This window comes from Salmo salar, chromosome 03 (genome assembly GCF_965601325.2).
Source record: "Salmo salar chromosome 03, fSalSal1, whole genome shotgun sequence".
Lineage (NCBI taxonomy): Eukaryota > Metazoa > Chordata > Actinopteri > Salmoniformes > Salmonidae > Salmo > Salmo salar.
This window is the reverse complement of record NC_138293.1, coordinates 103,025,001-103,047,500: the sequence shown is the minus strand read 5'-3', so window position 1 is coordinate 103,047,500 and position 22,500 is coordinate 103,025,001. Positions and strand designations below refer to the sequence as shown.

The 22,500-nt window shown below is 43.7% G+C and overlaps 1 protein-coding gene across 1 annotated transcript in view; it reads left to right on the top strand.

The window, feature by feature from the left end:
* LOC123732882 (glutamate receptor ionotropic, NMDA 2A) overlaps positions 1-22,500 on the top strand; it is a 228,437-nt gene that overhangs the window by 202,464 nt on the left and 3,473 nt on the right. The window contains exons 6-8 of the mRNA XM_082973145.1: positions 107-123; positions 13,010-13,181; positions 14,553-14,706. Coding sequence (XP_082829271.1) covers positions 107-123; positions 13,010-13,181; positions 14,553-14,706 — 343 coding nt within the window. The remainder of the gene's footprint in view (positions 1-106; positions 124-13,009; positions 13,182-14,552; positions 14,707-22,500) is intronic.

The window sequence follows — 22,500 nt, the reverse complement described above, 5'->3', positions numbered from 1 at the left end:
CCAGTGTGATTACCTTTCAGAGTATCTCATCTTTCCAGTGTGATTACCTTATAGAGTATCTCATCTTTCCAGTGTGATTACCTTACAGAGTATCTCATCTTTCCAGTGTGATTACCTTCCAGAGTATCTCATCTTTCTAGTGTGATTACCTTTCAGAGTATCTCATCTATCCAGTGTGATTACCTTTCAGAGTATCTCATCTATCCAGTGTGATTACCTTTCAGAGTATCTCATCTATCCAGTGTGATTACCTTATAGAGTATCTCATCTTTCCAGTGTGATTATCTTACGGAGTATCTCATCTTTCCAGTGTGATTACCTTATAGAGTATCTCATCTTTCTAGTGTGATTACCTTTCAGAGTATCTCATCTTTCTAGTGTGATTACCTTACAGAGTATCTCATCTTTCTAGTGTGATTACCTTATAGAGTATCTCATCTTCCCTGTGTGATTATCTTACAGAGTTAGTGATTTTTTCATTCTCATTCTCTCTCTTGATTAATATTAACAATTGATATGCTAATCCTTTGCACATGAACGCTCACTCATTCGGGAACAATTGCAATCAATATATATTTACACTCAGTGTGTCGTCGGGATCCTTGTTGGAGCGTCGTTCTGTTGGAGAGTTCTCTCTCTCTCTCGGTTGGAATGGATCTTTCAAAGCGACATTCATTAATGTCGTCATAGAATGGATGTTTCGTCGGTCTTCGCGTTCAATGATATAATTTCTAGCTGCAGACTATTAATTAATATCAAAGACTTGTTCTTATTCTGTCGGTATCGATAGTCTAAAAGTTAACCACGTGGTGTAGTTCATTTTCAGTAGAGGAACTGGATGGTCAAACCTATTGGCCAACTCGCAATGGAGTGGAGGCCTGGTCTGAAGAAAGTAAATCAGGGTGGGGTTTTATAGTGAACATAGAACAGGCTTGTCACATGACGCCTGGTCCTGTCTGTGTCCCTGGGGCGTGCCAATGACTGATTTAACCTGTTTAGAATAAGGGGCAGTATTGACACGGCTGGATAAAAAACATACCCGATTTAATCTGGTTACCACTCCTACCCAGTAACTAGAATATGCATATACTTATTACATATGGATAGAAAACACCCTAAATTTTCTAAAACTGTTTGAATGGTGTCTGTGAGTATAACAGAACTCAAATGGCAGGTCAAAACCTGAGAGATTCCTTTACAGGAAGTGGCCTGTCTGACCATTTCTTGAACTTCTTTTCCATCTCTATCATTTACTAAGGATCTCTGCTCTAACGTGACACTTCCCACGTCGTCCATAGGCGCTCAGAGCCCGGGAAAAAACAGAATGTCGTCATTCCAGCCCCAGGCTGAAACACATTATCGCCTTTCTCAAGTTGCCGATCAAGGGACACTGGGCTTATGCGCGTGACCCCGACCGCCCCCGCCTTTGGGATTTTTTCCTCTGTTTGCCGAAAAGGAGATTCCCTGTCGGAATATTATCGCTTTTCTACGAGAAAAATGTCGTAAAAATTGATTTTAAACAGCGGTTGACATGCTTCGAAGTACGGTAATGGAATACTTTGAATTTTATTGTCACGAATTGCGCCATGCACGCGACACTTTACTATTTCGGATAGTGTCTGGAACGCACGAACAAAACGCAGCTATTCGGATATAACGATGGATTATTTTGGACCAAACCAACATTTGTTATTGAAGTAGCAGTCCTGGGTGTGCATTCTGACGAAGACAACAAAAGGTAATCAAACTTTTATAATAGTAAATATGATTATGGTGAGTGCTAAACTTGCCGGGTGTCTAAATAGCGAGCCCGTGATGCCTGGGCTATGTACTTAGAATATTGCAAAATGTGCTTTCACCAAAAAGCTATTTTAAAATCGGACATATCGAGTGCATAGAGGAGGTCTGTATCTATAATTCTTAAAATAATTGTTATGCTTTTTGTGAACGTTTATCGTGAGTAATTTAGTAAAATGTTAGCGAATTCCCCGGAAGTTTGCGGGGGGTATGCTAGTTCTGAACGTCACATGCTAATGTAAAAAGCTGGTTTTTGATATAAATATGAACTTGATTGAACAAAACATGCATGTATTGTATAACATAATGTCCTAGGGTTGTCATCTGATGAAGATCATCAAAGGTGAGTGCTGCATTTAGCTGTCTTCTGGGTTTTGGTGACATTATATGCTGGCTTGAAAAATGGGTGTCTGATTATTTCTGGCTTGGTACTCTGCTGACATAATCTAATGTTTTGCTTTCGTTGTAAAGCCTTTTTGAAATCGGACAGTGTGGTTAGATTAACGAGAGTCTTGTCTTTAAATGGCTGTAAAATAGTCATATGTTTGAGAAATTGAAGTAATAGGCTTTTTAAGGTTTTGAAAATCGCACCACAGGCTGGCAGTGGCTGTTACGTAGGTGGGACGAATTCGTCCCGCCTAGCCTAGAGAGGTTAATTGAACATAAATACATTCTATCACATTAACATCAGTACACAGCATCTCAATATATTACAAAATAGCTTTATCCTTATTAATACATTCTATACAACCATTTGGATGCAAGTCCCATAGCTGAGGCTATTATATAAACAGTTTTATGGTAATATGGCTATATTGTCTCTTCTGAGTGTCACAAAATTGTACCAAGCGGACCAGTTCGTAGCTGGATTCTTCACCAATCTTTCATACCTTCTCCAGAACATAAATGTCATTCGGTTCCCCAATTCTGTGAGTTGGAAGAACTTCCTGTGTCTCTCTATGAAACCCCTCTGTGTCTCAACTGGGCCATGTGGCAAGAGATTCTCCTCTAGAATTTTACAACCCTTCACACAGGGCCTGGGTGGGGGAAGGTAGGTTGGGGGATGGTGCAAGGGGGAGGGGGTCAACTGTCCTCCCTGTACTGTTCTTTTCAAGCCCTCAGCAACATTACAGCAACAGTACAGTTCTATAATCCAACTACCCTGGGACTCTGCACCACTACCTACTGTCGTGTCTTTGGCTATGCCGGATTAAGGGATATGACATGCTATTCTATAAAATCCTTTCTCTGTAATTAATATTACCTGATTGAACTAATCATGTAAATGTAGTTAACTAGAAAGTCGGGGCACCACGAAAGAGTGTTTATAGAGCTGTTATCTTCCGAATAAACTCTTAAAGACCTGGTAATCTTTTACATCAGTAGCAGTCAATATTTAATCGTCACTTTATTCAGTCTCATCTGAAAGTTGTACATTTTTTGGTTATCTTCACGAAACCTGGCTAACAAGTTGAATCAGCAATTATTTATTTACTAAATACCTAACTAATCACACAGAATGGATTATACATTGATTACAAATTATGTCATAAAGGAAAAACATCCCTGGTGGACGGAGCCGACATGACGGCTGGTTACACAAAGGAAAGGGGGTTGGGGTTTGAGTGAAGGAGCAGGAAGACCGAGTAAACAAAGGGAGAAGCTACGCTATCGTAAATACAGAATCTTATAGATTCTAAATAACCGCCCATTTGGAAAAGGAAAATGCAAGGAATATTTACTCTGAGCTGCGCTTCGATAGGTTGGTTGGTCGTAGATAGAAGGATGTGTTGCCTAACAGAGATCTTCCTTGTCCTCTGAAGATTGTCTCTGGTGGTAAACTGGAACGTGGTAGGATGGATCCTGTTGTCCGTCCTCTCCAAGCACCCACGTTTACAGTTGCTGCGGCTAACTCAATCGGCTAGGAGGTATCACTTCTTTAGTGGATAAGAGTTCAAAGTTCACCCCAAGTTGCCGTACTTTAAGCTCATGCTATATTCTGGCTGGTAGAGCGTCGTCTTCACGTTGAAGTTCGATGCTAATTTCGTTAGGTTCTTTCAAACGTGGCGACCGTCGTCCTCTCGTCCTCGGGAACAGGAAGTTGGATTTTCGTCAACGGGGTTTATATCGTGGTGAAGAGATGGGCGTGTTTCATCGTTTACAACCAATGTCTGTTCACTTGGGCGGGGCCTCTGAGTGAGCAGAGTTTACTCTTATGACAAACCGTTGTCTCATTTAAGAAGCTAAAATTACATTTCATATTTTCACAAATAGTTTCATATTTAAACATTTTAAATTGCACAACAATTCCATGTGAATCTGATAACTAGAATGTGTAGACTTTCCCAGATACAGTTTATGTTGTCCTGTCAACAGTCATAATGTCTCAGATGACAACTGATCTGACATCAGATTCATTAAGTACCAACGCATATTTTCAACTGGTTGGATTACCGAAATATGGTTCAGTTTCCCACCTTTTGATGTTACCAGACTCTCTATGTTCACAAAGGCTTTCCAAGAACCACTACCCTGGCGAACAGCCTACCCACTACCCTGGGACAGCCTAACCACTACCCTGGGACAGTCTAACCACTACCCCGGGGGACTTCCCTACTACACCACATCACTACCTATGTAATAACTACTTTCTGCTCTCCACCAATCAGGCCTTCATGGTAGAGTGGCCAGACGGAAGCAACTCCTCAGTAAAAGGCACATGACACCCTAAAGGACTCTCAGACCGTGAGAAACAAGATTCTCTGTTCTGATGAAACCAAGATTGAACTCTTTGGCCTGAACGCCAAGCGTCACGTCTAGAGGAAACCTGGCACCATCCCTACGGTGAAGCATGGTGGTGGCAGTATCCCTACGGTGAAGCATGGTGGTGGCAGCATCCCTACGGTGAAGCATGGTGGTGGCAGTATCCCTACGGTGAAGCATGGTGGTGGCAGCATCCCTACGGTGAAGCATGGTGGTGGCAGCATCCCTACGGTGAAGCATGGTGGTGGCAGCGTCATGCTGTGGGAGTGTTTTTCAGTGGCAGGGAGACTAGTCAGATTCGAGGCAAAGATCAACAGAGCGAAGTACAGAGAGATATCCTTGATGAAAACCTGCTCCGGAGCCAGTTTTTTTTTCTGCTTTGTCGTTATGGGGTATAGTTGTGTAGCTTGATGAGGAAGAAAATAAGGTTTCAGAATCAGGTAGTTTGAAGTGGTAATCAAACCAGGACAGAACAGAGGGGAGGAGAAGAGATGGAAGGATATAGAACCCAGGCTGTAATCGCTGCCAAAGGCGCTTCAACAAAGTACTGAGGAAAGGGTCTGAATACTTATGGAAATGGGATATTTCAGATTTTTTTACTTTGTCATTATGGGGTATTGTGTGTAGCTTGATGAGGGGGGAAAAAAACTATTTTTTCAAATTTAGAATAAGGCTGTAACCTAACAAAATGTGGAAAAAGTCAAGGGGTCTGAATACTCTCTCTGTCTCTCTCTGTCTCTCTCTGTCTCTGTCGCTCTCTGTCTCTCTGTCTCTCTCTGTCTCTCTGTCTCTCTCTCTGTCTCTCTCTCTCTGTCTCTCTCTCTCTCTCTGTCTCTCTGTCTCTCTCTGTCGCCAGTAATTAAAGAGAAAGTAGTCATAAATTGATTCAGAGAGGATCCTCTATCGACCGACCACAGACAACTGCAGACTCTATATTTAACACAGACCTCTTATAGAACAGGAGTGTGTGTGACTGTGTGTGTGTGTGTGTTAATGTCAGGTGTTTGTAGGATTAGTGTTGCAGCTCCATATCCCATGACCCTCTCTGTCCCAGGACTATCGTATCATCAGACCTGGACAGATTTAGAGCTACCCAGAGAGGACCCTACTCTCTCTGGGTGACCCTGTCTCTCTCTCTCTCTCTCTCTCTCTCTCTCTCTCTCTCTCTCTCTCTCTCTCTCTCTCTCTCTCTCTTTCGCTCTTTCTCTATCCATCTCTCTGTGCCTCTCTGTGTCTCTCTGTCTGTCTCTCTGTTTATCTATCTCTCTCTCTCTTTCTCTCCTTCTCTCTCTCCCCCCACCATCCCCCTTTTCTCTCTATTTTCTACCCTCACCATCCCCCATTCTCTCTATCCTTCTCCCCCCCACCATCCCCCATTATCTCTATCATACTCCCCCCCACCATCCCCTCTAACCACTAGACTACCTGCCACCAACTTATTGGGACCTCAGCAGGATACGGTTTGAGAGAAGGTTGGAATCTCTAGCAACCTGCCCAGTACCCAGAGTTCCAAAGTTTTACAGTTCCAGAGTTCTAGTTGTAAAGTTGTACAGTTCCAGAGTTCTAGTTGTAAAGTTGTACAGTTCCAGAGTTCTAGTTGTAAAGTTGTACAGGTCCAGAGTTCTAGTTGTAAAGTTGTACAGTTCCAGAGTTCTAGTTGTAAAGTTGTACAGTTCCAGAGTTCTAGTTGTAAAGTTGTACAGGTCCAGAGTTCTAGTTGTAAAGTTTTACAGTTCCAGAGTTGTAGTTGTAAAGTTCTACAGTTCCAGAGTTCTAGTTGTAAAGTTGTACAGGTCCAGAGTTCTAGTTGTAAAGTTGTACAGGTCCAGAGTTCTAGTTGTAAAGTTTTACAGTTCCAGAGTTCTAGTTGTAAAGTTGTACAGTTCCAGAGTTCTAGTTGTAATGTTGTACAGGTCCAGAGTTCTTGTTGTAAAGTTGTACAGGTCCAGAGTTCTAGTTGTAAAGTTGTACAGGTCCAGAGTTCTAGTTGTAAAGTTGTACAGGTCCAGAGTTCTAGTTGTAAAGTTGTACAGGTCCAGAGTTCTAGTTGTAAAGTTGTACAGTTCCAGAGTTCTAGTTGTAAAGTTGTACAGGTCCAGAGTTGTAGTTGTAAAGTTTTACAGTTCCAGAGTTCTAGTTGTAAAGTTGTACAGGTCCAGAGTTCTAGTTGTAAAGTTTTACAGGTCCAGAGTTCTAGTTGTAAAATTTTACAGTTCCAGAGTTCTAAAGTTCTTGAATTCTAGAGGTCCTCCGATCTACTATACTTTAGTCCCAGAGCCCTTTAGTTGTAGAGAACGTTGTGACTTTTAATAAAAGGGCTGTTTGGACTTCAGTGGTTAGTTGGTCAGTTTGACGGCTGAAGGACATCTCTTCCTCATTACAATATATCTACAAGTTAAATGAGGGTCCCAGGTGTGTGTGTGTGTGTGTGTGTGTGTGTGTGTGTGTGTGTGTGTGTGTGTGTGTGTGTGTGTGTGTGTGTGTGTGTGTGTGTGTGTGTGTGTGTGTGTGTGTGTTTGTTTGTTTGTTTGTTTTTGAACAATGCTGTCTTAGATTCACACACACAGATGGCTGGGTGATTACACATGGAGAACTGTCACATAGGAGAGGAGAGAGGGAACGAGAGGAGAGGAGAGGAGAGGAGAGGAGAGGGAAGGAGGGGAGAGAGAAGGAGAGGAGAGGGAAGGAGGGGAGAGGGAAGGAGAGGGAAGGAGAGGGAAGGAGAGGAGAGGAGATGAGAGGGAAGGAGGGGAGAGGGAAGGAGAGGAGGGGAGATGAGAGGGAAGGAGGGGAGAGGGAAGATAGAAAAAGAGGGAGAGACACAACTCTGATCAACTCTGATCAACTTTGCACCAATCAGCACAACTCTGATCAACTCTGGCCAACTCTGCACCAATGAGTGTACAATTCTACTGTGTAGCAGTTCAGGGCAGACAGCCAATAAGACCTTGAGGCAAGGAACCTGCAGATATTAGTGAGTCAGTACAGTATAGTGCAGTACAGTGGGTCAGTACAGTACAGTACAGTGCAGTACAGTACAGTGCAGTACAGTGGGTCAGTACAATACAGTACAGAGCAGTACAGTGAGTCTGTACAGTACAGAGCAGTACAGTGATTCAGTACACAGTACTGTGAGTCAGCACAGTGCAGTACAGTATAGTACAGTACAGTATAGTACAGTACAGTGAGTCAGTACAGTACAGTGAGTCAGTACAGTGCAGTACAGTACAGTACAGTACAGTAAAGTACAGTACACTATAGTACAGTACAGTGAGTCAGTACAGTACAGTGAGTCAGTACAGTGCAGTACAGTGAGTCAGTACAGTGAGCCAGTACAGTACAGTACAGTACAGTACAGTACAGTACAGTGAGTCAGTACAGTGAGTCAGTACAGTGCAGTACAGTGAGTCAGTAAAGTACAGTACTGTGCAGCACAGTGAGTCAGTACATTACAGTGTCAGTATAGTACAGTGAGTCAGTACAGTATGTCAGTACATTACAATGAGTCAGTACATTACAGTGAGTCAGTATATTACAGTGTTAGTACAGTACAGTGAGTCAGTACAGTGAGTCAGTACAGTACACCGAGTCAGTACATTAGAGTGAGTCAGTACATTACAGTGAGTCAGTACATTACAGTGAGTCAGTACAGTGAGTCAGCACAGTACAGTGTCAGTACATTACCATGACAGTACAGTGAGTCAGTACAGTACTGAGAGTCAGTACAGTACAGTATAGTACAGTACAGTACAGTACAGTGAGTCAGTACAATGAGTCAGTACAGTGAGTCAGTACAGTACTGTGAGTCAGACCAGTACAGTACAGTACAGTGAGTCAGTACAGTACAGTACAGTACAGTACAGTACAGTGAGTCAGCACAGTGAGTCAGTACAGTGAGTCAGTACAGTACTGTGAGTCAGACCAGTACAGTACAGTGCTCCCATAATACAGTACAGAATATTACATTTAATAATACAGTAATATGTTACACTTTGCCTATCAATCTCCTGAGGACAGTGTGGTCAGAAATGTGTGTAACAGCTAGCTACCTGCTATCTGTCTGTTCTGCTCCTGTGGAGAGCGAGGACCATTTATTAAATAAACAGGTGTTAGATCAGTCTCTCTGGGCCGGGGACTGGGGATGCTAGGAAGAGGAGGAAAGGAGAGAGGAGGTGAGAGAGGAGGGAGGAGAGGAAGAGGAAGAAAGGAGAGAGGAGGTTAGAGAGGAGGTGGGAGGACAAGAAGAGGCGGAGAGGAGAGAAGAGGTGAGAGAGGAGGAGAGGAGTGAGGTAGAGGGGAAGGGAGGACAGGAAGAGGAGGATAGGATGAGGAGGAGTGAGGAGGAGGGAAGGGAGGATAGGACGAGGAGGAGAGGAGAGAGGAGGTGAGAGAGGAGGAGGGAAGGGAGGATAGGACGAGGAGGAGGAGGAGTGAGGAGGAGGGAAGGGAGGATAGGAAGCTATATACAGTATATACACCATGGGACATATTAGACAGACATGGCTAAAGCAGAAGCATCATGGAGACAGACAGACCTATTCTGTTACTGTAGCATCATGGAGACAGACAGACCTATTCTGTTACTGTAGCATCATGGAGACAGACAGACCTATTCTGTTACTGTAGCATCATGGAAACAGACAGACCTATTCTGTTACTGTAGCATCATGGAGACAGACCTATTCTGTTACTGTAGCATCATGGAGACAGACAGACCTATTCTGCTACTGTAGCATCATGGAGACAGACAGACCTATTCTGTTACTGTAGCATCATGGAGACAGACAGACCTATTCTGTTACTGTAGCATCATGGAGACAGACAGACCTATTCTGTTACTGTAGCATCATGGGGACAGACAGACCTATTCTGTTACTGTAGCATCATGGAGACAGACAGACCTATTCTGTTACTGTAGCATCATGGAGACAGACCTATTCTGCTACTGTAGCATCATGGAGACAGACAGACCTATTCTGTTACTGTAGCATCATGGAGACAGACAGACCTATTCTGTTACTGTAGCATCATGGAGACAGACAGACCTATTCTGTTACTGTAGCATCATGGAGACAGACAGACCTATTCTGCTACTGTAGCATCATGGAGACAGACAGACCTATTCTGTTACTGTAGCATCATGGAAACAGACAGACCTATTCTGTTACTGTAGCATCATGGAGACAGACAGACCTATTCTGTTACTGTAGCATCATGGAAACAGACAGACCTATTCTGTTACTGTAGCATCATGGAAACAGACAGACCTATTCTGTTACTGTAGCATCATGGAGACAGACAGACCTATTCTGTTACTGTAGCATCATGGAGACAGACCTATTCTGTTACTGTAGCATCATGGAGACAGACATACCTATTCTGTTACTGTAGCATCATGGAGACAGACAGACCTATTCTGTTACTGTAGCATCATGGAGACAGACAGACCTATTCTGTTACTGTAGCATCATGGAAACAGACAGACCTATTCTGTTACTGTAGCATCATGGAGACAGACAGACCTATTCTGTTACTGTAGCATCATGGAGACAGACCTATTCTGTTACTGTAGCATCATGGAGACAGACAGACCTATTCTGCTACTGTAGCATCATGGAGACAGACAGACCTATTCTGTTACTGTAGCATCATGGAGACAGACAGACCTATTCTGTTACTGTAGCATCATGGAGACAGACAGACCTATTCTGTTACTGTAGCATCATGGAAACAGACAGACCTATTCTGTTACTGTAGCATCATGGAGACAGACCTATTCTGTTACTGTAGCATCATGGAGACAGACAGACCTATTCTGCTACTGTAGCATCATGGAGACAGACAGACCTATTCTGTTACTGTAGCATCATGGAGACAGACAGACCTATTCTGTTACTGTAGCATCATGGAGACAGACAGACCTATTCTGTTACTGTAGCATCATGGAGACAGACAGACCTATTCTGTTACTGTAGCATCATGGAGACAGACCTATTCTGCTACTGTAGCATCATGGAGACAGACAGACCTATTCTGTTACTGTAGCATCATGGAGACAGACAGACCTATTCTGTTACTGTAGCATCATGGAGACAGACAGACCTATTCTGTTACTGTAGCATCATGGAGACAGACAGACCTATTCTGTTACTGTAGCATCATGGAGACAGACAGACCTATTCTGTCTACTGTAGCATCATGGAGACAGACAGACCTATTCTGCTTACTGTAGCATCATGGAGACAGACAGACCTATTCTGTTACTGTAGCATCATGGAAACAGACAGACCTATTCTGTTACTGTAGCATCATGGAGACAGACAGACCTATTCTGTTACTGTAGCATCATGGAAGACAGACAGACCTATTCTGTTACTGTAGCATCATGGAGACAGACAGACCTATTCTGTTACTGTAGCATCATGGAAACAGACAGACCTATTCTGTTACTGTAGCATCATGGAGACAGACAGACCTATTCTGTTACTGTAGCATCATGGAGACAGACAGACCTATTCTGTTACTGTAGCATCATGGAGACAGACAGACCTATTCTGTTACTGTAGCATCATGGAGACAGACAGACCTATTCTGTTACTGTAGCATCATGGAGACAGACAGACCTATTCTGTTACTGTAGCATCATGGAGACAGACAGACCTATTCTGCTACTGTAGCATCATGGAGACAGACAGACCTATTCTGTTACTGTAGCATCATGGAGACAGACAGACCTATTCTGTTACTGTAGCATCATGGAGACAGACCTATTCTGTTACTGTAGCATCATGGAGACAGACAGACCTATTCTGTTACTGTAGCATCATGGAGACAGACAGACCTATTCTGTTACTGTAGCATCATGGAGACAGACAGACCTATTCTGTTACTGTTACTGTAGCATCATGGAGACAGACAGACCTATTATGTTAGCATCATAGAGACAGACAGTCCTATTCTGCTACTGTAGCATCATGGGGACAGACAGACCTATTCTGTTACAGCAGCATTTCAAGGGCCATTCTCAGCTGTGTGAGGTAGAGTTGAACCTTCCTTACTGTTTCAGTTATCACATGGAGATCAAATCTCTCTCTGTCTCTCTCTCTCCCTCTATCTCTCTCCCTCTATCTCTGTCTCTCTCTCTCCCTCTATCTCTGTCTCTCTCTCTTCTCTTCTCCCTCTCTCCCTCTATCTCTCTCTCTTCTCTCCTCCCTCTCTCCCTCTTTCCCTCTATCTCTGTCTCTCTCTATCTCTGTCTCTCTCTCTCCCTCTGTCTCTCTCTCTCTTCTCTTCTCCCTCTATCTCCCTCTATCTCTGTCTCTCTCTCTCTCTCCCTCTATCTCTCTCTCTCTCCTCTTCTCCCTCTCTTCCTCCATCTCTGTCTCTCTCTCTTCTCTTCTCCCTCTATCTCTGTCTCTCTCTCTTCTCTTCTCCCTCTCTTCCTCCATCTCTGTCTCTCTCTTTCCATTCACGGCTTTGGTGTATCACGTTTCACCTGTCCAGTTCTACTGTGTCTGCTAAAGATTCTGATTCCATGACATCAGAGGATTTCTGAAGTCGTCAGCCAATGACACATGCCCATTTTAACAGGTTATACAATTCAGCCAATGACACATGCCCACCCCGCTCCTCCGCTCTCTCCACTGGCTTCCAGTTGAAGCTCGCATCCGCTACAAGACCATGGTGCTTGCCTACGGAGCTGTGAAGGGAACGGCACCTCCGTACCTTCAGGCTCTGATCAGGCCCTACACCCAAACAAGGGCACTGCGTTCATCCACCTCTGGCCTGCTGGCCTCCCTACCTCTGAGGAAGCACAGTTCCCGCTCAGCCCAGTCAAAACTGTTCGCTGCTCTGGCACCCCAATGGTGGAACAAGCTCCCTCACGACGCCAGGACAGCGGAGTCAATCACCACCTTCCGGAGACACCTGAAACCCCACCTCTTTAAGGAATACCTGGGATAGGATAAAGTAATACTTCTAACACCCCCCCTTAAAAGATTTAGATGCACTTTTGTAAAGTGGTTGTTCCACTGGATATCATAAGGTGAATGCACCAATTTGTAAGTCGCTCTGGATAAGAGCGTCTGCTAAATGACTTAAATGTAAATGTAATTTTAACAGGTTATACAATTGAGCTAATGGTAGATTTCCATATAAAAAGGGTTTTAACCAATGCGGTTCTCAAGCCAATGACGTGTCCATGTTGGGGGGGGTGGGGGGGGGGGGGTTCTGAAATCTTCAGCCAATGACGTGTCCATGTTGGGGGGGGTTCTGAAATCTTCAGCCAATGACGTGTCCATGTTGGGGGGGGGGGTTCTGAAATCTTCAGCCAATGACGTGTCCATGTTGGGGGGGGGATTCTGAAATCTTCAGCCAATGAAAGATGTCTATATAAAAAGGGTAGTAAAGTTTCAGCCAATCACAGATGTCATTCTTGTTGTTTCCACAGTAACACTACAGAGGCGGGCGGGACCTACATTAAAAAGTGCTGTAAAGGATTCTGCATCGACATCCTGAAGAAGATCGCCAAGTACGTGAAGTTCACCTACGATCTCTACCTGGTTACCAACGGTAAACATGGCAAGAAGATCAACAACGTGTGGAACGGGATGGTGGGAGAGGTGAGTGATTATTATTATTATTAATAATATGTTATAATATCATACAGCTGAGTATTAGTTTACTCTGTCCTGTCTCATAGTTATAACAACATCATAGTTTACGCAGTGGAGTGAGTATCATTTTACTGTGTTTAGCTAATGGCTAAAGGCTAGTCTCAGCAAAACACTGTAGCATCATTTTACTCTGTTTAGCTAATGGCTAAAGGCTAGTCTCAGCAATATACTGTAGCATCATTTTACTGTGTTTAGCTAATGGCTAAAGGCTAGTCTCAGCAATACACTGTAGCATCATTTTACTGTGTTTAGCTAATGGCTAAAGGCTAGTCTCCGCAATAAACTGTAGCGTCATTTTACTGTGTTTAGCTAATGGCTAAAGGCTAGTCTCAGCAAAACACTGTAGCATCATTTTACTGTGTTTAGCTAATGGCTAAAGGCTAGTCTCAGCAAAACACTGTAGCATCATTTTACTGTGTTTAGCTAATGGCTAAAGGCTAGTCTCAGCAAAACACTGTAGCATCATTTTACTGTGTTTAGCTAATGGCTAAAGGCTAGTCTCAGCAAAACACTGTAGCATCATTTTAACACTGTAGCATCATTTTACTGTGTCTAGCTAATGGCTAAAGGCTAGTCTTAGCAAAACACTGTAGCATCATTTTACTGTGTTTAGCTAATGGCTAAAGGCTAGTCTCAGCAAAACACTGTAGCATCATTTTACTGTGTCTAGCTAATGGCTAAAGGCTAGTCTCAGCAATATACTGTAGCATCATTTTACTGTGTTTAGCTAATGGCTAAAGGTAGACTCAGCAAAACACTGTAGCATCATTTTACTGTGTTTAGCTAATGGCTAAAGGTAGACTCAGCAATATACTGTAGCATCATAATATGCAGCAGTGACTTTCTACGAACGACATCAGCAACAACATGCTAACACACTAGATTAAAGATTAACCCAGAATTTGTCTCTCCCACCTTCACTCCATCTCTCTCCGTCTTTCTCCCCCCACTCTCCCACTCTCCATCCTCTCTCTCTCTCTCTTTCTCTTTTCCTCCCTCTCTCCTTCACTCCCTCCTCCCTCTCTCACTCACCTCTCTCCTCCCTCCCTCCCTGCTCCCCCTCTCCTTCCCTCCCTCCATCCTCCCTCTCTCCATCCCTCCCTCCTCTCTCTCTCACTTTCTCCTTCCTTCCATCTTCCCTCTCTCTTTTCCTTCCTTCCTTCCTTCCTTCCTTCCTTCCTTCCTTCCTTCCTTCCTTCCTTCCTTCCTTCCTTCCTTCCTTCCTTCCTTCCTTCCTTCCTTCCTTCCTTCCTTCCTTCCTTCCTTCCATCCATCCTCTCTCCTCCCTCTATCCTTCCCTACATCCCTCCCTCCCAGGTGGTCTATAAGAAAGCTGTCATGGCCGTCGGCTCTCTGACGATCAATGAGGAGCGTTCTGAGGTCATCGATTTCTCCGTCCCGTTCGTGGAAACTGGAATAAGTGTCATGGTTTCCCGTAGCAACGGAACCGTCTCCCCGTCCGCCTTTCTTGGTAACCCTCGCCGTGTTTTGGGGAGATTTGGGTTGTCTGTGTGTGTCTGTGTTGTTCCACTACCTGACAGATTGTGTTGTTCCACTACCTGACAGATTGTGTTGTTCCACCTGACAGATTGTGTTATTCCACTACCTGACAGATTGTGTTATTCCACCTGACAGATTGTGTTATTCCACCTGACAGATTGTGTTGTTCCACTACCAGACAGATTGTGTTATTCCACCACCTGACAGATTGTGTTATTCCACCACCTGACAGATTGTGTTATTCCACTACCAGACAGATTGTGTTATTCCACTACCTGACAGATTGTGTTATTCCACTACCTGACAGATTGTGTTATTCCACCTGACAGATTGTGTTATTCCACCACCTGACAGATTGTGTTATTCCACTACCAGACAGATTGTGTTATTCCACTACCTGACAGATTGTGTTATTCCACTACATGACAGATTGTGTTATTCCACCTGACAGATTGTGTTATTCCACCTGACAGATTGTGTTATTCCACCTGACAGATTGTGTTATTCCACCTGACAGATTGTGTTGTTCCACTACCTGACAGATTGTGTTGTTCCACCTGACAGATTGTGTTATTCCACTACCTGACAGATTGTGTTATTCCACCACCTGACAGATTGTGTTATTCCACCTGACAGATTGTGTGTTCCACTACCTGACAGATTGTGTTGTTCCACTACCTGACAGATTGTGTTGTTCCACCTGACAGATTGTGTTATTCCACCTGACAGATTGTGTTGTTCCACCTGACAGATTGTGTTGTTCCACCTGACAGATTGTGTTGTTCCACCACCTGACAGATTGTGTTATTCCACTACCTGACAGATTGTGTTAGTCCACCACCTGACAGATTGTGTTGTTCCACCTGACAGATTGTGTTATTCCACCACCTGACAGATTGTGTTATTCCACCTGACAGATTGTGTTGTTCCACCTGACAGATTGTGTTATTCCACCTGACAGATTGTGTTGTTCCACCACCTGACAGATTGTGTTATTCCACCACCTGACAGATTGTGTTGTTCCACCTGACAGATTGTGTTGTTCCACCTGACAGATTGTGTTATTCCACCACCTGACAGATTGTGTTATTCCACCTGACAGATTGTGTTATTCCACCGGACAGATTGTGTTATTCCACAACCTGATAGATTGTGTTGTTCCACCTGACAGATTGTGTTGTTCCACCACCTGACAGACTGTGTTATTCCACCTGACAGATTGTGTTATTCCACCTGACAGATTGTGTTATTCCACCTGACAGATTGTGTTGTTCCACCTGACAGATTGTGTTATTCCACCTGACAGATTGTGTTGTTCCACCTGACAGATTGTGTTGTTCCACCTGACAGATTGTGTTATTCCACCACCTGACAGATTGTGTTATTCCACTACCAGACAGATTGTGTTAGTCCACCACCTGACAGATTGTGTTATTCCACCACCTGACAGATTGTGTTGTTCCACCTGACAGATTGTGTTATTCCACCACCTGACAGATTGTGTTATTCCATTACCAGACAGATTGTGTTATTCCACTACCTGACAGATTGTGTTATTCCACTACCTGACAGATTGTGTTATTCCACCTGACAGATTGTGTTATTCCACCTGACAGATTGTGTTATTCCACCTGACAGATTGTGTTATTCCACCACCTGACAGATTGTGTTATTCCACCTGACAGATTGTGTTGTTCCACTACCTGACAGATTGTGTTGTTCCACCTGACAGATTGTGTTATTCCTCCTGACAGATTGTGTTATTCCACCACCTGACAGATTGTGTTATTCCACCTGACAGATTGTGTTGTTCCACCTGACAGATTGTGTTATTCCACCTGACAGATTGTGTTGTTCCACTACCTGACAGATTGTGTTGTTCCACCTGACAGATTGTGTTATTCCAACTGACAGATTGTGTTATTCCACCACCTGACAGATTGTGTTATTCCACCTGACAGATTGTGTTGTTCCACCTGACAGATTGTGTTATTCCACCACCTGACAGATTGTGTTATTCCACCACCTGACAGATTGTGTTGTTCCACCTGACAGATTGTGTTATTCCACCACCTGACAGATTGTGTTATTCCACCTGACAGATTGTGTTATTCCACCGGACAGATTGTGTTATTCCACAACCTGATAGATTGTGTTGTTCCACCTGACAGATTGTGTTGTTCCACCACCTGACAGACTGTGTTATTCCACCTGACAGATTGTGTTATTCCACCTGACAGATTGTGTTATTCCACCTGACAGATTGTGTTGTTCCACCTGACAGATTGTGTTATTCCACCTGACAGATTGTGTTGTTCCACCTGACAGATTGTGTTGTTCCACCTGACAGATTGTGTTATTCCACCACCTGACAGATTGTGTTATTCCACTACCAGACAGATTGTGTTAGTCCACCACCTGACAGATTGTGTTATTCCACCACCTGACAGATTGTGTTGTTCCACCTGACAGATTGTGTTATTCCACCACCTGACAGATTGTGTTATTCCATTACCAGACAGATTGTGTTATTCCACTACCTGACAGATTGTGTTATTCCACTACCTGACAGATTGTGTTATTCCACCTGACAGATTGTGTTATTCCACCTGACAGATTGTGTTATTCCACCTGACAGATTGTGTTATTCCACCACCTGACAGATTGTGTTATTCCACCTGACAGATTGTGTTGTTCCACTACCTGACAGATTGTGTTGTTCCACCTGACAGATTGTGTTATTCCTCCTGACAGATTGTGTTATTCCACCACCTGACAGATTGTGTTATTCCACCTGACAGATTGTGTTGTTCCACCTGACAGATTGTGTTATTCCACCTGACAGATTGTGTTGTTCCACTACCTGACAGATTGTGTTGTTCCACCTGACAGATTGTGTTATTCCAACTGACAGATTGTGTTATTCCACCACCTGACAGATTGTGTTATTCCACCTGACAGATTGTGTTGTTCCACCTGACAGATTGTGTTATTCCACCACCTGACAGATTGTGTTATTCCACCACCTGACAGATTGTGTTGTTCCACCTGACAGATTGTGTTATTCCACCACCTGACAGATTGTGTTATTCCACCTGTCAGATTGTGTTGTTCCACCTGACAGATTGTGTTATTCCACCTGACAGATTGTGTTGTTCCACTACCTGACAGATTGTGTTGTTCCACCTGACAGATTGTGTTATTCCACCTGACAGATTGTGTTATTCCACCACCTGACAGATTGTGTTATTCCACCTGACAGATTGTGTTGTTCCACTACCTGACAGATTGTGTTGTTCCACCTGACAGATTGTGTTGTTCCACCACCTGACAGATTGTGTTATTCCACTACCTGACAGATTGTGTTGTTCCACCTGACAGATTGTGTTGTTCCACTACCAGACAGATTGTGTTATTCCACTACCTGACAGATTGTGTTGTTCCACCTGACAGATTGTGTTATTCCACTACCTGACAGATTGTGTTATTCCACCTGACAGATTGTGTTGTTCCACCTGACAGATTGTGTTGTATTCTATGAATACATGCTGCATCTGTTGACTTCAATAACACACACAGCACCAATAACAATATGGAGGAAGACAGGACAAGACAGGACTGAGATTTACAGCACCACTAACAGTATAGAGGAAGACAGGACTGATCTATACAGCACCACTAACAGTATAGAGGAAGACAGGACTGATCTATACAGCACCACTAACAGTATGGAGGAAGACAGGACTGATCTATACAGCACCACTAACAGTATGGAGGAAGACAGGACTGATCTATACAGCACCACTAACAGTATGTAGGAAGACAGGACTGATCTATACAGCACCACTAACAGTATAGAGGAAGACATGACTGATCTATACAGCACCACTAACAGTATAGAGGAAGACAGGACTGATCTATACAGCACCACCAACAGTATAGAGGAAGACAGGACTGATCTATACAGCACCACTAACAGTATGGAGGAAGACAGGACTGATCTATACAGCACCACTAACAGTATGGAGGAAGACAGGACTGATCTATACAGCACCACTAACAGTATGGAGGAAGACAGGACTGATCTATACAGCACCACTAACAGTATAGAGGAAGACAGGACTGATCTATACAGCACCACTAACAGTATAGAGGAAGACAGGACTGATCTATACAGCACCACTAACAGTATGGAGGAAGACAGGACTGATCTATACAGCACCACTAACAGTATAGAGGAAGACAGGACTGATCTATACAGCACCACTAACAGTATGGAGGAAGACAGGACTGATCTATACAGCACCACTAACAGTATGGAGGAAGACAGGACTGATCTATACAGCACCACTAACAGTATGGAGGAAGACAGGACTGATCTATACAGCACCACTAACAGTATAGAGGAAGACAGGACTGATCTATACAGCACCACTAACAGTATGGAGGAAGACAGGACTGATCTATACAGCACCACTAACAGTATAGAGGAAGACAGGACTGATCTATACAGCACCACTAACAGTATGGAGGAAGACAGGACTGATCTATACAGCACCACTAACAGTATGTAGGAAGACAGGACTGATCTATACAGCACCACTAACAGTATAGAGGAAGACATGACTGATCTATACAGCACCACTAACAGTATAGAGGAAGACAGGACTGATCTATACAGCACCTCTAACAGTATGGAGGAAGACAGGACTGATCTATACAGCACCGCTAACAGTGTGGAGGAAGACAGGACTGATCTATACAGCACCACTAACAGTATGTAGGAAGACAGGACTGATCTATACAGCACCACTAACAGTATAGAGGAAGACTAGACTGATCTATACAGCACCACTAACAGTATAGAGGAAGACAGGACTGATCTATACAGCACCACTAACAGTATGGAGGAAGATAGGACTGATCTATACAGCACCACTAACAATATGGAGGAAGACAGGACTGATCTATACAGCACCGCTAACAGTATGGAGGAAGACAGGACTGATCTATACAGCACCACTAACAGTGTGGAGGAAGACAGGACTGATCTATACAGCACCACTAACAGTATAGAGGAAGACAGGACTGATCTATACAGCACCACTAACAGTGTGGAGGAAGACAGGACTGATCTATACAGCACCACTAACAGTATAGAGGAAGACAGGACTGATCTATACAGCACCACTAACAGTATGGAGGAAGATAGGACTGATCTATACAGCACCGCTAACAGTATAGAGGAAGACAGGACTGATCTATACTGCAGCACTAACAGTATAGAGGAAGACAGGACAAGACAGGACTGATCTATACAGCACCACTAACAGTATAGAGGAAGACAGGACTGATCTATACAGCACCACTAACAGTATGGAGGAAGACAGGACTGATCTATACAGCACCTCTAACAGTATGGAGGAAGACAGGACTGATCTATACAGCACCACTAACAGTATGGAGGAAGACAGGACTGATCTATACAGCACCACTAACAGTATGGAGGAAGACAGGACTGATCTATACAGCACCACTAACAGTATAGAGGAAGACAGGACTGATCTATACAGCACCACTAACAGTATAGAGGAAGACAGGACTGATCTATACAGCACCACTAACAGTATAGAGGAAGACAGGACTGATCTATACAGCACCACTAACAGTATGGAGGAAGACAGGACTGATCTATACAGCACCACTAACAGTATAGAGGAAGACAGGACTGATCTATACAGCACCACTAACAGTATAGAGGAAGACAGGACTGATCTATACAGCACCACTAACAGTATGGAGGAAGACAGGACTGATCTATACAGCACCACTAACAGTATGGAGGAAGACAGGACTGATCTATACAGCACCACTAACAGTATGGAGGAAGACAGGACTGATCTATACAGCACCACTAACAGTATGGAGGAAGACAGGACTGATCTATACAGCACCACTAACAGTATAGAAGAAGACAGGACTGATCTATACAGCACCACTAACAGTATGGAGGAAGACAGGACTGATCTATACAGCACCACTAACAATATGGAGGAAGACAGGACTGATCTATACAGCACCGCTAACAGTATGGAGGAAGACAGGACTGATCTATACAGCACCACTAACAGTGTGGAGGAAGACAGGACTGATCTATACAGCACCACTAACAGTATAGAGGAAGACAGGACTGATCTATACAGCACCACTAACAGTGTGGAGGAAGACAGGACTGATCTATACAGCACCACTAACAGTATAGAGGAAGACAGGACTGATCTATACAGCACCACTAACAGTATGGAGGAAGACAGGACTGATCTATACAGCACCTCTAACAGTATGGAGGAAGACAGGACTGATCTATACAGCACCACTAACAGTATGGAGGAAGACAGGACTGATCTATACAGCACCACTAACAGTATAGAGGAAGACAGGACTGATCTATACAGCACCACTAACAGTATAGAGTAAAACAGGACTGATCTATACAGCACCACTAAAAGTATGGAGGAAGACAGGACTGATCTATACAGCACCACTAACAGTATAGAGGAAGACAGGACTGATCTATACAGCACCACTAACAATATGGAGGAAGACAGGACTGATCTATACAGCACCACTAACAGTATAGAGGAAGACAGGACTGATCTATACAGCACCACTAACAGTATAGAGGAAGACAGGACTGATCTATACAGCACCACTAACAGTATAGAGGAAGACAGGACTGATCTATACAGCACCACTAACAGTATGGCGGAAGACAGGACTGATCTATACAGCACCACTAACAGTATAGAGGAAGACAGGACTGATCTATACAGCACCACTAACAGTATAGAGGAAGACAGGACTGATCTATACAGCACCACTAACAGTATGGAGGAAGACAGGACTGATCTATACAGCACCACTAACAGTATGGAGGAAGACAGGACTGATCTATACAGCACCACTAACAGTATAGAGGAAGACAGGACTGATCTATACAGCACCACTAACAGTATGGAGGAAGACAGGACTGATCTATACAGCACCACTAACAGTATGTAGGAAGACAGGACTGATCTATACAGCACCACTAACAGTATAGAGGAAGACATGACTGATCTATACAGCACCACTAACAGCATAGAGGAAGACAGGACTGATCTACACAGCACCACTAACAGTATGGAGGAAGACAGGACTGATCTATACAGCACCTCTAACAGTATGGAGGAAGACAGGACTGATCTATACAGCACCACTAACAGTATGGAGGAAGACAGGACTGATCTATACAGCACCACTAACAGTATGGAGGAAGACAGGACTGATCTATACAGCACCACTAACAGTATAGAGGAAGACAGGACTGATCTATACAGCACCACTAACAGTATAGAGGAAGACAGGACTGATCTATACAGCACCACTAACAGTATAGAGGAAGACAGGACTGATCTATACAGCACCACTAACAGTATGGAGGAAGACAGGACTGATCTATACAGCACCACTAACAGTATAGAGGAAGACAGGACTGATCTATACAGCACCACTAACAGTATAGAGGAAGACAGGACTGATCTATACAGCACCACTAACAGTATAGAGGAAGACAGGACTGATCTATACAGCATCACTAACAGTATAGAAGAAGACAGGACTGATCTATACAGCACCACTAACAGTATGGAGGAAGACAGGACTGATCTATGCAGCACCACTAACAATATGGAGGAAGACAGGACTGATCTATACAGCACCACTA